Here is a 16,754-nt window from a genome sequence, read left to right as displayed (position 1 = left end):
GGCAGACCCCACAAAGTATATATATTCTTGATCAGGATGACAAGCCAAGTCGATATAGCCATGTCCTTTGTCCGTCTGTCTGTCCGTCTGTTTGTATGATCGCAAGGATCTCAGAAAGTATAAGAGTTGGAGTAACCAGAGTAACTTGGTATGCAGATTCTCCTGGTATGCTGATTCTCCCGAGAAAGGACGAGCTTATTTCATTTTTTGGAATTTTGCACAACCTAATATATATGATCACGGATCATATCCGTAGATATAGTGTTGTGTGACAGTTGCGAAGCAAGAAGATATAAATTCTTACAATCTCCTGGAAAACTTCATCTTAAGGACATAATGAAAATCCGCACACGTTTTGTCAAAAGATCTAACAATTTACCGGTGGCAATTGAACACTTGACAAATATATTTGACAGATTATTGGTTAGTCACACTTGTGGCAGAGAAATTGGTAAACTATTAGATTGGTGGCTGTTTATATGAATCAGATTGAAGGATTCTACTTAGCTTATACACTGTTTTCAGCTACTTACATATATACAAGTATAACTTAAATACTATATTTTTATGTAAAATATGTATTTTCTGAACATTTAATTCTATGAAATATTTATTATTTAGATCCTACGAAATAACACGAAAAGATCGACTATATAAGAATATCGAGCGCATGCAGCATCTACGGGGAATGAAACATTTTGACATTGTACCACAGTCCTTTATACTTCCTTTAGAGTACCGTGATTTAATGGTCGCACATAACAAACAAAGAGGACCTTGGATAGTTAAACCGGCAGCTTCAAGCAGAGGTCGAGGAATTTTTATTGTAAACACGGTAATTCAATATAAATTTAATTATAAAACAGTTATTATTTATTTTTTATAATTCACAGCCGGATCAAATACCCCAGGACGAGCAAGTATTGGTGTCAAAGTATATAGCTGATCCCCTTTGTATTGATGGTCATAAGTGTGATTTAAGAATTTATGTATTGGTTACTTCTTTTGACCCACTTATTATATACCTTTACGAAGAAGGGCTTGTAAGGCTAGCAACAGTTAGATACGATCGGCACGCAGATAATCTGTGGAATCCCTGCATGCACCTTTGTAATTATAGCATAAATAAATATCACTCTGATTACATAAGATCATCAGATGCTCAGGATGAAGATGTGGGACATAAATGGACATTGTCAGCACTTTTAAGGCATCTTAAGTTTCAAGGTTGTAATACACAGCTTTTAATGCTGAATATTGAAGATTTAATTATAAAGGCTGTGTTGGCTTGTGCTCAGACCATTATATCGGCGTGCCGAATGTTTGTACCAAGTGGAAATAATTGCTTCGAACTATATGGATTTGATATTTTAATAGATAATGCTCTTAAACCTTGGTTATTGGAAGTTAATCTTTCTCCGTCAATGGGCGTAGATAGTCCTCTTGACACTAAAGTAAAGGCATGTCTCATTGCCGACTTGCTCACTTGCGTAGGCATCCCAGCTTACAGTCCAGAAATGCGATCGCATTATGACAGTAAGTGGTCTCGGTTCCGTAGTTTAAGCTGTCAACGACGAATTGAATCAACTGATTCGAATAAACCGATCCAATCTAAAAAATCAAAAAGAAAAGGTTCAAACCTTATTCATCTTACGATGGAAGAGCAACGTATTCTGAGAAATGCAAAATTGCAATACTCACGACGTGGGGGTTTTGTTCGAATTTTTCCGACGGATGACACGATGCAGCGATATGGACATTTTTTGGATCCTGCAAATGGAATTCCAGTTTCAACTCCAAATGTTTTAGGACAAACGTTTCAAGCATTAACTATGCAACATAACTACAATCAAATGCTACACTCAAATTTATATTGTAATGAACCTCGATGTGGTAAAGAAGATAATTCACAGGAAAACCGCATGAGACAATACGAAAGAGCTTTGGAGACAGAATCCGTAATTCCCTTTGCAAAAAAACCTTCGGTAGAAAAATGTGAAGAAGAGGGAAGACGATTGCGCAAACAAATATTAAAAAGAATAGGAAATGGTTCAGAGTTAACGCAATTTCAAGCTCGGCAGACATTTAGTTTATATTTAGAATCAGTGCTGCGACGAATAACACAAGAACCGAAAGACATACATGAAAAAATTATTCTCAAATTTTTAAATAAGTTTGGAGGTTCTGTTAAACCACCAGTTTTATTTAGAAACATACATAATATAAAGGTTATAAGCAAGGCTCGATCAGCAATGGTAGCCAAATTACTTGGTGATTTTCTTGAATTATATAAAAAGGACACAGAAGCATATGTGGATTCTTTTGATCATTTCGGAATGATACCAAGCACCACCTATAATGATTTTTTGATGCACGCGGAAGAGTCAGATTTAGAGGCAGTATTAACTCTCCACACAAATATAACTGGAATAATGCCCTTTTTGTATAACAGGTGTGGATTGTCAGTACCGCCAACACCACCCATTCCGTCCGGCTTGCATGGATTTTTAAGAGCTCTTCCTGCCATGGTATCAACTACCAGTATGGCTAGAGAAGTAAGCAAATACGATGGATATTTCAAAAATAGTGAGAGAGACTTTGAAAATGTACAAAACATTTCTGTAGGTTCAAAAAGCTTAAGGAGATTATAATTGTGACTCATTATTATCTAGACTATTTTCCTATTACAAAACATTAAGCTTTGATAGATTAGTATTTGGAATTAATATTTAGCGCAATTAGGCCGGACTTAAAAATTGTACAATTATTTCAAAATTCTACTTTAGTATTGCCATTTTTAATGTTAAATGAACTAAAGCTTTTTATATTACATTATACAACTGCACAAAATATAATACAGACTAAAATTAATTAAATAAATAACCTTTGTAACTACTTTTACGTCCTTCGTTTGATTTATTGTCTTGAGCTCGATAAGGCGACCCTTCTTATTGTAAATAGCCGCGTGCGAACTAAATCGCAGTCTATCTACTGTAACGGTGCTACTCTGCGCGGGTAAACTCGCCGGCCAGAGTGTACTGGGAATTTAAACTATGGGCACCCCAAAGTGCGATTCTTTAAATAAAAATATAAACTTTAATTAAGCCACATGGTCCTTTTACTGCACGTCCACTCTTGACTGCCTTCAGGCTCCGACTAACCTAAAACTAAACTCCAAACCATGCTTCCCGCCTTTTTTACTTACACTACTAGAAATCTGTACATATTAACTTATATACTAACCTTAAAACCATGCTTACAACTACATCCACGCCTTATGCGCCTACAGTGATCTCGGTCGTAACGACGCCTTGCGTGTCTCAGCATTCAGCTAGCGCGTCATTACACCTCCCCCTTTCCCCAAGGGGCCGAATGGGCCCGATGGGTGGTGTTTTCGAATTCTGCCAGCATCGCGCCACAATCGAAAGGCAGATGACTAACAGCTGCGTTTGGCCTCCTGTCGACGCCACCTGTAACTTCACAGCCAGTTGCTCGCTCTGCCATTTTGTCGCATCGTTGCCTTCATTCTGGCAGCTCGCCATTTCCGCTGCGTGTTTGCATTCAAATTGCGGTGTGCGGAATATGTTGGTGTATTGGAACGAGCTGCAACTCGCGCTTAAATTACTGACCATATCTTTTAGACGCAGTCTGCGCGGCTTTCCGCCGATGAACTACCTGTAGTACGCGTCAGCTGGTTATGTGCCTGCGGCATGCACGTGCTCGTGCACATCTTATGCTGCGTCAACGCCAGTGCAACGGGCCTCCTATCGGTGCCGTTGAGGTATAATTTGTGCTATATGTGGCTGAAACGCAATAAATTCGATTATGTCTGCAGGCTTAGGAGCGCCTGCTTTGCTTGCACCGACGCTGGACCGCTGGCCTGGCTGTGCTGGCGTCGCTGCCATGGTTGCGGACGGCGTTCCTACCGCTGTTGTCCCCACCTTCATCAACATTGTCGCAGCCGCTGCTGCACTGTTGCCGCTGCTGTTGACGTCGCAACCGCTGCTGCTAACGTCGCTGCTGGCGCGTCACCACCTTTTGGGTTTCGCCGCTACCATTACAGAAGCAGCTTCTGCTTCGCTGCTGCCTCGCCGTTTTTGACGACGCTAATACCCCCGCGGTGGCATTCCTCCTTCTGCCGTAGTGGCGCGGCCACGCACAGTCTCCATGGGGACACAATCTCCTCTCCCAGCACTTGTGCGATGGTACATGCGGTCATTCTGCATAGCGAAATCGGAATATTTGCCGTGGCTCTCCAACACTGCTGTCACCTCGTCCGCGTCCCGCAGTTCCAGTGTTCGGCCACCCACGATCACTGCCCCGGTGGCTCTATGGATATAATCCAGCCCCAGTGTGAACTCATCGATGCAGCGGCAATACCACACGGCTGTTGCCAACCGTTATTGTCTCTTCACGGACCGTCTTTTGTGTCCCATCAGCCGTCGACACAGTCACGCCCACGGACCGCAGATTTCCTCCGTCCGCTGCTCCCCTCCCAGCGCGCCTGGAACTGCTGCCACCGACGGTAGAATCGTGGCTGGGCGCGGGGTGCTCGACTCACCGCTATTATCGCTAATTGTGTTGGAGAGGGGGAGGGGAGGAATATTCCAAAATACACTTTCTGCGTATTCATTTAAGGCATATTGGACTAAAATTTTGTGTCTTTAAGTCTTATAGTCTCCAAAATATAGCTGATTATACGAAAATCAAAAATCAAAAAATAAAACAAACTTGCACAGCGTACATGCATAACGCATCTTTGTGCAAGATTTTGTGTCTCTAGCTCTTGTAGTCTCTAAGATCCAGGTGTTCATATGGATGGATGGACAGACGGTCATACAGACATACAGGCGGACAGACAGACTCGTTTTGTCAGCCTGATCAAGAATATATATACTTTGTGGGGTCTGCCATGACTCCTTCTGCCTGTTACATGTTTCAGCTCCCGCAAACCTAATATACTCTTGCACATTTCATGCCTCTGTGCATGATTAATTGATCAAAATTAGAAAAATTTTAAAGTAGCTCACATTAATAATTCATACATAAGCAATGTCAATACAAGTAAATACCTTGGGGTATACCTGGATAAATTTCTGTATTTTAACAATCACGTGAACAAACAAATAGCAAAAGCAAAAAAAGCATGCATGTTTAAGAATATGCACCTCCATGCACAGAACGCCAGAAAGCAGAGCTTGCAAATAACTGTTAACCGTTTTTCACTTTGCGGTCCGAAAAAAACATGCATGATTGCTCTCGTTCTGAGCATAACTCTTCCTTTGTCTTCGTTTTTGTTTTCGGTTGAGTGTTTTGCGTAGAGCTGTTTGTTATACGCTCGTTTAATGACAACTTACAGAAATGAAATGCGCAGCTGTCATTGAAAGCGCTAATTTTAAACTGCATATGGGCATTTCCACAGAAATGTCAACCGCAGCCAAAAAATTCAAAGTCCATAAAATTATGATGTTTTAACATATTTGTATAGAGAATCTATCAAATTTAACTAATCTAATCAAATTTTACATTTATTCATAACACATTTCGAAAAATTCAAATGCAAAGTCGAACAACTGCAAAAGTTAAGTTTTGAACACATATGTTGCACTTTTTGTTTTGATTACTGTTCTTAATGAGAGACGTCATGCGTTGATATTTGCTCTTTTAAATATTGTTTGTTATTTAGGCAATATAAGAAAAATGTAAAAGGAACGATGCGATTGCCAATTACGGTAAATTTTTAACTCTGCTTTAAGGTATACTTCAATGTCGCGTGCGACATCGAAAAAGTACATTTGTTATCAGAGCGTCAAAGGTGTTTATACAAGGAGCGTCAAATATTAGCTGCAAACACAGTTTTTTATTGCATATAATATTTTAAAAATTTTGCGCGAAAATAATTAACGCTTTGGTCGCAGAACTTATTTAAAGTTTGTCGCGTGCGACATCGTAAGTGCAAAATGTCTAAATGAAAAAATCAAAAAAAATCTAAAACAGCTTTATTTGTATATATACATACAAAATATCACTTTTAAAATGTAGATGAGTAAGAACGGAGCCGAGAAAAATAAGTCTAACTGCAAACGGTGGAGAGAGAGGTTAAAGGATGATGAAGCAAAATTACAAAATTATAAATTGAAAAACAAGGAAAGAATGCGCAATTTGAGGAAGAGATGGAAAGAGCAGGCTGAAGGTAAAGAAAAAATAATTGAAGAGCGGCGGATATATAATCGCACACGCCAACGAGAGAGACGCCAAAAAGTCTTCGAAAATGAAATATCAGGCGCTCGTCAAAGTCAAACCGCACCTTACGAATGTAGACAAACCTTGGCGAAAGCGGTAAAAAAAGTGGAAAAAGCGATGCCAAAGAACATACACAAAAGAGTTAAAGTTTTTGAGGTCCTGATCAAAAAGTATAAGCAGAATTTAGGAAACGAAAACGTAAACCAATCTAGCCAAATAGTGTCAGTTAATGCCATCAATGATTTTTATCAGAATGATAATGTTCCATCAGTTAGAAGGAGCTAGGACTGCATATTCCATTTAAAAAAATATATATTTGGCATAAGTAATGCTATTAAGTTCAGTTAGTTTCTGGTATTCTTATATATGTAGATGAATATACTTGTACTTATTTTTGTTTTTTCTTTATTGAAGAAAATTTGTTATAATTTTTATTTTGAAAAAAAAAAGTATATATAAAAATCATTTATAATCTTCTTATGTATTTCTAACTGCACATAAATAAAAAAAAAAACATTAAAAGTATGATGGAAGAAAATGCGACAGGGGTTAAAAATTAAATAATAAATAAACCACCTAATATTTTTGAATGAAATAAAAAGCATTATTAAGATACATCAATGCAAAACATCTTAAAGTTATACGCATTAAAATTTTTCTTCTGGTTTCGCTGAAATCAGTGTTTGAACTGTTCGCCGAAAAAGCGACTTCTATATATGTCGCGTGCGAATGCCTTGGTTTTTTTAAATTATCTCAAAAACTAAACAATCCCCAAAATCCACCTTAGCACCAACAATAGAGCTAGTCAAGAGCTATAACTTTCTCCTTTTGTGAAAACAAAATTATGTTTTGGCATATGTTTTTATACTCTGTACATGAAATGTACAGAAGTATATTAGGTTTGCGGGAGCTGAAAAATGTAACAGGCAGAAGGAGGCGTGGCAGACCCCACAAAGTATATATATTCTTGATCAGCATGACGAGACGAGTCGATCTAGCCCTGTCTGTCTGTCTGTCCGTCTGTCAGTCTGTCCGTCTGTCCGTCCGTATGAACACCTGGATCTCAGAGACTATAAGAGATAGAGACACCAAATTTTGCACAAAGATGCGTTATGTGTGTATTCTATACGAGTTTGTTTTATTTTTTTGATTTTCCACCCCACTTCCCTCCTATGGGGGTTTTCCCGATTTTCCATTCGTATAATCGCCTATATCTCGGAGGCTATAAGACCTAGGAACACCAAATTTTAGTCCCAGATGCCTTATGTGAATACGCAGAAAATGTATTTTTTGGAATTTCCCTCCCTCCCCCCTCTCCCCCGCAAATGCGATTTTCTCTAACTCCCGTAATTCTTGGAATTTCGAACTAAAATTTTGCAAATACCCCCAGTTGGTTATTATGTGTCCGTATGCCAAGTTTCACTATGATAGACCGATTTACCAAGTTATAGCCATAAATATATTTGCTGCTGCAGCGCTGCTCAAGCGCTGCCCGCGGCTGTTGTTGATGTTGCTGTTTGGTTGACTGCGAAAATGCTTACACAGACACGAATAGATGCGCATAGGCATACATACACTCACACAGACGCAATTGCTATGTAAATGTGCAATTATACACCCTTTACGTGAGTTCGAATACCGAGAAAGGTAAAATCGATCCAATTTTTTTTTCTTAATTTTTTTTATTTTCTATAATTATTGTAAACATATGTACAGAGTATTTCAAAGTCGGGACACCCGACTTTAGCTTTTTTACTTGTTTTTCACTTTGAATGCGTACGAATGTCGCGTTCGACATCAGAGAAATGCCCATATATTGCATTGAGTTTTATTAGTTCCAGCATCAAATTAAAAAAAAAATGCACTCTTTTATTTTGGTCCCGGCCCATTTTTCGCGACAATATAATGAACAATCCAAACACACAGAAAAAAGAAAATCAAGTGACAAGAACAAATAAGTCATACATTTACATGCATGCACACAAACGAAAAGACTTATTTGCTCGCTCAGGACGAAACGTTCAGTAAATAATCAGATCAAAAGGGAAACAAAAAACTGGTTCTTGGTTGAACTGAGAACGATTCATTCTACAAACGTAGTGACCGGTTCAGTTGTGACTATTTCCTAAAAAGGTCCGTAAGTAACAGTTATTTTGTGACGTAGAGAAACGGTTAACAGTTATTTGCAAGCTCTGCCAGAAAGTGATTTTTTAAGATACTATTCAAACGTAAGGATATATAATACTGCCAATGTGATTAGGATAAATAACTGTTTTGAAACAAACTCCCGGACGATTAGTGGACTGTAGTTATAAAAACACGTGTGTACTGATCTGTTGTAACTTTAATACTAAATGATAATTTCACAATTATTAGAAATGTCGTCGCAGTGGTCACAAATATTTCAAAGGGTGTACACACTAATTAGTATACATGAACATGGTTAATGAGTAGAAACATAAATCAAATGTGTATAAACATTGTGTTGCAAAGAAAGAATGAAAATATAAGTTATGTTGCAGGCGTTCACCAACATCCCGGCCCGTCCTCAAAAACAACTAAGTTTAACGACGCGAAGTAATTGGTCCTTTCCAGGATAGGTTTCCAGGACCCGTACGATGTGCCATAAAGCTGGTGGTGTGTTGGATACCTTAATGAGGACAATATCTCCAAATGAAATATTGGGTGTTCTCTTTGTCCACTTTGGACGTTGTTGTAGAGTGGTTAAATAAGCCTGATGCCATTTTTTCCAAAATCATTGGTACATGGCCTGAATGCTCTGCCAGTAGCCCAGTCGCCCAACTTGAATATGACCCAAATCAGGATCCGGTATGGTCGCGAATGGTCGTCCAATTAAAAGATGTGCTTGTGAAAGGTAGTCCAGCTCACCATCAGAGGTATAGCACAGCGGACGTGAATTAACCACGGCGCTAATTTCTGCAAGCAGAGTCCGCATTTGTTCGATCGTAAGGGTAGAATTTCCAATGACTTAGCGAAGGTGCAGTTTGACTGATCGAACAGTCGACTCCCATTTTCCTCCCCAGTGAGGAGCGTGTGGTGGGATAAATACCCACTGGATTGCTTCATCTGCTAGTTTTCTTGTGACCAGATCGATGTGTGACTGCGATGCCAAGAGCGCTTGCAATTCATCAAGTGCTCGCTTTTCTGCAAAAAAATGCGTGGCGTTGTCGCTGTAGATTTTGGCACACTTACCCCGCAAGGACATGAAGCGACACAGTGCAGCTAGGAATGTTTCACTGCTTAGATCAGTGGCAAGTTCCAGATGAAAGCAAGTGCTTGAGTTATGCGTATACTAGGTAAATCAGCCATTTGCTGATGCGATGTATGTTGCCGCTGTCGAAAACACAATAAGCAATCATGCGTTATTCTTCTGATATTATTACGTGCGCCGAATATCCAGAACCTTTGCCTTACAATGACAAAGAGTGCAGGAACACCAGGGTGTAGGTTTACACGATGCTCGTATTCCAATAACATTTTTGTAATTCGATGATTCTTGGGTAGGACGATTGGATGTTTGGCCTCGGTCGGTAATTGTGAGTACTGTAATGTAAGTTTTCCTTGTCAATAATTGGGAAAAGCTTTGCCAGTTGCGGTTGGTTCCGTATTGGTTTGTTGGCGCGGAGCAATTGATAATCATCTTGAAAGCATTTCTGTGCGTGCCGCAAACAAAAAATACGTGCTGCCTTTATTTCGTCGTATGTAAGCGTTTCTGATCTTCCTTCGCGGAGTTCCCTTTTACAGCGTTGTATGAAGCATGAAACGTATGCCCATATGTATATGAGCTTAGGCCATGATGAAACTCGTTCTATAAGCTCATCTAGAGGGTCAGTTATCATTTCCATAGTTGGTACAAGAAGACAATTTGTTCTGGCTTCGTTTTGTGTGCGTTTGTCAGAACGAGCGATGCTGGGCTGTGTGTTGTCCTGTAGCCATAACCGACCATTCCACCAGAGCTCAAAGTTGATGAGTTCGGATGCCATCATGCCTGTAGATGCACAGTCAGATGGGTTTGATTTGGAATCTACATGACGCCAATTCTGCCTTGGAATTACTTCTAGGATTTTGGAAGTTCGGTTTCCGACAAATGTTTTTAGTTGAGATGGTGTATACTTGTATGATAGCCAGGATAGAACAATTGTAGAATCGCTCCAAGCATAGATTGTAACGTTTTCGTGGCGTAACGAAGCCTCGTATGAGCCGACTTAGAAGCAGTGCAGCGCAAAGTTCCAGGTGTGGCAAAGACTGCTGCTTCAGTGGTGCCACCCTTGTTTTCGGTGTCACTATGGATGTAGAACTGGAACCATCTTCATGTATTACTCTGCAGTAAACTACTGCATACGCGTATGGATGCATCGGCGAATGCATGCAGTTCGACGTCATTCCCATCGTTTTCCACAAACCTTGGAATATGAAACTGTTTGAGTGTTTCAAGATCAGACCGTCATTTTAGCCAATCGTCTGTCAGTTTGGTTGGAAGTAGCTCATCCCAATCCAGATTGAGAAGCCATAGCCTTTGAAACAGTATCTTGAACTGGACCACGCAGGATGCCAAAAGCCCAAGAGGATCGAACACTTGAAAGGCATCCTACAGAACTTGTCTCTTTGTGCAACTGGGATTTGCTGTGAGACCCAGATTGTATGTGAGTGTGTTTTCCTCAGATTGCCTGTAGATCCCAAGTACCTTAGCCAGTGTAGATTGGTTTGGCTGTGAAGTTAAATTGGTATCGTCAGATTGTATGCGATTTGTATTTGATACCCATTTCCCGAGCTCTAGATTAGCGCAGGACATCAGTTTGATGAGTTCATCCCGGTTTTGGAGTAACTCATCCTCGTTATTCGAACCAGCAAGCACGTCGTCTACATAAAAATCCTCCAGAAGGATTTTTGCAGCATGTGAAACTCGTGTTGATGATCGTGGGCTAGCTGCTCCAACACTCGAACAGCCAGGAATGGTGCGCATGACGTTCCGTATGTAACTGTGTTGAGTTGAAATGTCTTATTGGTTCCAATGGATTCTTTCTCCAGACGATTCTTTGGAAATCGCGATGTTTGTCTCTCACCAAGATTTGGCGAAACATCTTGACTATGTCTGCCGAGAACACAAATTTGTACATCCTGAAGCGCAGGCACACCACCATGAGGTTGCGTTGTATGCTTGGCCCTGTGGATAAAAGATCGTTTAAAGCCTTACCATTGACGTCGCGAAATGAACCGTCGAAAACAACTCTTAGTTTTTGACCTACTATAGGATGATGTGGCAAATAGAAACGTTGGTCAGAGTTGACCTCATCTGGCGGCAACTCACTCATATGCCCCAGATTGTCATATCCTCTCATGAAGTATATGTACTGAGTTCGTAGCTGTTCGTTCTTTTGTAACCGTAGCTCAACAGACTTGAAGCGACTGAGAGCCCCTTGTAGAGTGTCTCCGAATTGAAGATTTTTAGTGTTAAATGGAAGTTCCACAATATATTTTCCATTTTTATAGCGTGTGTGCGTGGCGAGAAAGTGCTTGTCCACCTGTTCATCTTCGAGTCCAACTGAAGTCGCGGTATCGACGTTCTCCAGTTCCCAGAATCTCTGAAGTGACGTGTCAATATCCAATGTTGTCGTGAGTGTAATGGGGTAGTTGCGGTTAGTTGCGGTATATTGATTGATGTGATCACCCATCCAAAAATTGTAGAAATTGCGATTATATTTCCCTATGTTTTCTTTCTAGTCAGAGTGGACCACACATAACCGCTACCCAATAGTCCAGCTACCCAATAGTATGTCAACTGGTGCGTTTCCTGCTATCTGAATACATTGTGCAGTTTCCTTTGCCCTCTGTGACTGGGCAATGTGACTTAGAGTCACCGATGTATTATGTGGAGCGGTTTGTTGATTCTCATCAACTGCTTCCGCGAGATTTCCAATGAACTGAGATTGATTGTTCTTTACGTGTATGAGAGAATGGTGATGACCCTTGCATTGTCTACACGTGTATTTCGATTTGCATTTATTCACTCCATGACCAGGTTTAAGGCAGTTGTAACAAAGATGTTTTTCTTTCACGAAGGATCGTCGTAGTTCACCTGTCATATCCAAAAATTGTTGACATGCATACAGACTGTTTCTGTTGACTTGCATTTGATGCAGCTGATGCCTTCAACTGCTACCAACGACTGTGTAACTCGTCTTTGTCCTTTTACTTGTGTTGTTGCTTTCACAACAGCTGAAAGTTCATGGTTGCTCAGCTCCAACTCTTCGCAGCGAGCATCCAAAAACGTAAAGATTTCCTCAAGAGTAGGTGACGTCTTGTCCAGACTTCGCTCAATCCACCTCCGCCGCGTGTCAGCGTCAAGTTTCTCAAGCACCAAGAATATAATCCAGCAATCACGTCCCTTTTGATCGATAGCATCTAGACACGTATAATCTCATTTGCGCCATCTGCTACCTTTCGCAATATTGGAGCATTAATTTTCGTAGTTGCTGGTAAGCCCATGAATTGTTCCAGAAATGAATTAACGATATGCCGTGGACGGTTATATCGTTCCTTTATACGTTCCCAAGCTGTGGTATAAGCTGTGTCTATGACTGCCAAATGTCGCACTAAGTTGGCAGCATCCTCTATTAGTATTGTTTTCAAATGATGAAATTTCTGTGTATTAGACAAATGGTGATTGTTATGAATTGTGCTTTCATAAATGTCCTGAAAAGCTGGCCACTCTGTGTGGTTGCCAGCAAACCGTTTGATTTGAATTTTGGGTAATTCACTGTGAATGGCAGGCGCCGCGCTGACCGCATGCAATGCCGTTGCCGGCTGTGTGGCGTCGTTGCCGTCGTTGTTGCCATGCATCATTCTTGTTGTTGTTGTTTGATTAACTGCAAGCCTTTCGAATAGTTGTTGTTGCTGTTGTAGCAAACTTATAATGGCGTCGTTCTGAGGAAGACTGTTGCTTTCATCACCTTTATTTGTTGTACTTGCAGTTTTTTTCGTTACAAAAACATGTTTCTTTAAAAGCAAAGCATTTGCCTTTAAATACTTTTCCTCGTAGATCTCATTATCAGCCTCTGGATCACATGACCCTCCATCTCGTCTTGGGGCTATCCCCAAGTGTGGTGAACTGTTTCCAAATAATCTGGTGCTGATCTATCCGTGAGGTTACCTATTCCGCTTCAACTGGATGATCTTTCTCACTCCACGCTAGTATGCGCGTGAGAGAAGCCTTTACTCTGGCGCGAACCTTACTCAAGCTTTTAATTTTTCCATTGCAAAAAATTAACTTTGAGTAATAAATCAACAATTCCCTTTCTTGGTATCCGGTGTGATGGACCAATAATGTTTTGAAACAAGCTTCCGGGCGAGTAGTGGACTGTAGTAAATAAAACGCGTGTGTACTGAACTGTTGTAACTTTAATACTAAATGATAATTTCACAATTATTAGAAATGTCGTCGCAGTGGTCACAAATATTTCAAAGGGTGTATACACTAATCAGTATATATGAACATGGTTAATGAGTAGAAACATAAATCAAATGTGTGTAATCACTGTGTTGCAAAGAAAGAATGAAAATATAAGATATGTTGCAGGCGTTCATCAACAATAACTTTATCATAAAACTTATTCGTAGACATATATATAAAAGTCTTTCCATAGAGAATAATAACTTAATATTGGCACCCTATTACGCAGACGATAGGTATTTTGATTCTGTGGTAAAAAAAATAGTTCGTACCACCTGCGGCATTTATGTATATACCTTGACAGACGTGGTAAAATACAAAATAATGAAGGAATCCCAATACTTTACCTATGTATAAGGAGGTCAACAACAAAAACTATAAACATGAGCAACGCAATAGCAGATAATAAAATGCGTTTTGACAAAAAAAATAGGAAATAGAGACAAAAGAGAATCAACCATAATATCCAACAAACATTGGTGGTTACATGAAGATAATCGCCTATGAGTAGATCCCCCCTCTCTTAACCCTTGTAGTTTATAAAATCTTTTATAAAATTTTTTATAAAATTTTTTTTAAATGTATAAGTTTTCATTAAAGTTTCTTTTTTCAACAACTTCATAAGTTATTAATATTACCATAGGTTTTCGAAAAACGAATTGTATATTACTTTAAATAAATTCTAGGGAAATTAGGGACTATTAGAACAAGAATCCATATGAATATATTAACTAGGGTTTATTATATTATTATAAGCAGATATATTTAACTGGCATAAAATAAAAAATAAAAAAATTTTATATTTAACATACGCTAGGAAAATATATAATTTATGATAAAATGCTTGGAAAACTTGAAACAAAATATGTACGTTAGAAAATATCTATGCAGTTCTTACTGATTTCGAACGGTGGAATTGTACAAAATCGACTTGAAAAATCACTTTTGAAACGTGTTCAGTTAGAGCCTCGATTGGTGTCAAAATACCCATTTTTATTTTCATATAGGCTGCAGAGTTAATAGTACTTTCCAGCAATAAAAGTTCTCCAACACAACGAGTTGGAATTGCTCCCCAGATCATAATGTATGCGATCGCATTATGACAGTAAGTGGTCTCGGTTCCGTAGCTTAAGCTGTCAACGACAAATTGAATCAACTGATTCAAATAAACCGATCCAATCTAAAAAATAAAAAAGAAAAGGTTCAAACCTTATTCATCTTACGATGGAAGAGCAACGCATCCGAATTTTTCCGACAGATGACACGATGCAGCGATATGGACATTTGGAACATTTGGACAAATGGAATTCCAGCTTCAACTCAATGTTTTGGCACAAACGTTTCAAGCATTAACTATGCAACATAACTACAATCAAATGCTACACTCAAATTTATATTGTAATGAACCTCGATGTGGTAAAGAAGATAATTCACAGGAAAACCGCATGAGACAATACGAAAGAGCTTTGGAGACAGAATCCGTAATTCCATTTGCAAAAAAACCTTCGGTAGAAAAATGTGAAGAAGAGGGAAGACGATTGCGCAAACAAATATTAAAAAGAATAGGAAATGGTTCAGAGTTAACGCAATTTCAAGCTCGGCAGACATTTAGTTTATATTTAGAATCAGTGCTGCGACGAATAACACAAGAACCGAAAGACATACATGAAACAAGAAAGGAATGCTAAAGTCGAGCAGGCTCAACTCTTAAATACCCTGTACCACCCCACAAAAAAGTAATTAAATTAATTAAACACGCATATAAACACGCATAGGTACGTGATGTAAATGTATGCTGTTAAAACTGAACATAAACATGTATTCTAATTTAATTTAATTAATTTAATTTAATTAATTAACTAAATTAATTTGATTAATTAACTAAAGTAAATATAAGCAAGATAGAACGCTACAGTCGAGCAAGCCCGACAGTAAAATAGCCTGTACTCTCCACAAAAAAGAAAAATTAAAAAAAAAAAATTTTTAAATTAAATTATTAAAAAAAAATTAATGAATTAATTATTAAAATTAATTAACTAAATTAAATTAGAATACATGTTTATGTTCAGTTTTAACAGCATACATTTACATCACGTACCTATGCGTGTTTATATGCGTGTATGTATGCAGCACAAAGTTGAACCAAAGCAGCAACAACAACAACAGCTGCGGGTAGCGCTGCCGACAGAGCTGCAGGCAGCGCATGAGCAGCGATTTTACTTATGGCTATAACTTTCTTCAGAATTGACCTATCATGATGAAATTTGGCACACGAACATAATCCCTAGCTGGATTAATTACCAAATTTGAATTCGAAATTCCAAGAACTACGGGAGTTACGTAAATCACCTGGATACCAAGTTTGGTAATTCTAGCTCTTGTACAGCTCATACAGTCGTCTTCTCATCCTGATCAAGAATATATATACTTTGTGGGGTCTGCCACGCCTCCTTCTGTGTGTTACATACATGCGCACAAAACTAGTATAGCCTTTCACCCTTTGGGTACAGGCTATAAAAATATTCCATGCATGCATACATACATTTACATTTACATCAGAATCGTGTCTTATGCGTGTTTGTGTACTTGTACATATGTATGTATGTGGGATTGGGTCTATTTAACTTGTTGAAAGAAATAGACTTGTAGTTTTTGTTTATAATGTTTAATATAAAGGTATTTCATTAAGTGTTAAGTATTGAATTTAAATGAAACTTTGAAATGAGTCGTCGTCTTAAAACCGTCTTGAAATCGTCTTGATCCGCTTGATCACGTCTTTTCGTCTTTAGCTCTTCTTTTCGACTCGTCTCGTCAGCTCACTTCGCTTCTAACTTTAATTGTATCGATAATTAATCGTCTTTTCAGGTATGTGGTGGACTGGCTGTGCATAGTTGCCAGACCAATCCCACAACTCGGCCATCCTTCTATGCATTCGTCCCGAATGCTGCGTCGTCGTCGTCAATGCTAAACCAGCACTTCATGAACTCTGCGCATGTAGATGTGCGCCGAGGACCATCGCCGGCTTGCGACTCCTTGACCA

At 39.1% G+C, this 16,754-nt stretch overlaps 1 protein-coding gene across 2 annotated transcripts in view; it reads left to right on the top strand.

Annotated features, from left to right (window-relative positions):
- The window catches only part of LOC115628197 (tubulin polyglutamylase ttll-4), a 213,988-nt gene extending 211,087 nt beyond the window's left edge, over positions 1-2,901 (top strand). For both annotated transcript variants that reach the window (XM_030524192.1, XM_030524191.1), the window contains 2 exons: positions 622-835; positions 894-2,901. In XM_030524192.1, coding sequence (XP_030380052.1) covers positions 622-835; positions 894-2,651 — 1,972 coding nt within the window. In that variant the 3' untranslated portion in view covers positions 2,652-2,901. The remainder of the gene's footprint in view (positions 1-621; positions 836-893) is intronic.
- Positions 2,902-16,754: the final 13,853 nt, after the last annotated feature.

This window comes from Scaptodrosophila lebanonensis, unplaced genomic scaffold (genome assembly GCF_003285725.1).
Source record: "Scaptodrosophila lebanonensis strain 11010-0011.00,11010-0021.00 unplaced genomic scaffold, SlebRS2 tig00000112-arrow-arrow-pilon, whole genome shotgun sequence".
Taxonomy (NCBI): Eukaryota; Metazoa; Arthropoda; class Insecta; order Diptera; family Drosophilidae; genus Scaptodrosophila; species Scaptodrosophila lebanonensis.
This window is presented reverse-complemented; position numbering and strand designations above follow the sequence as displayed.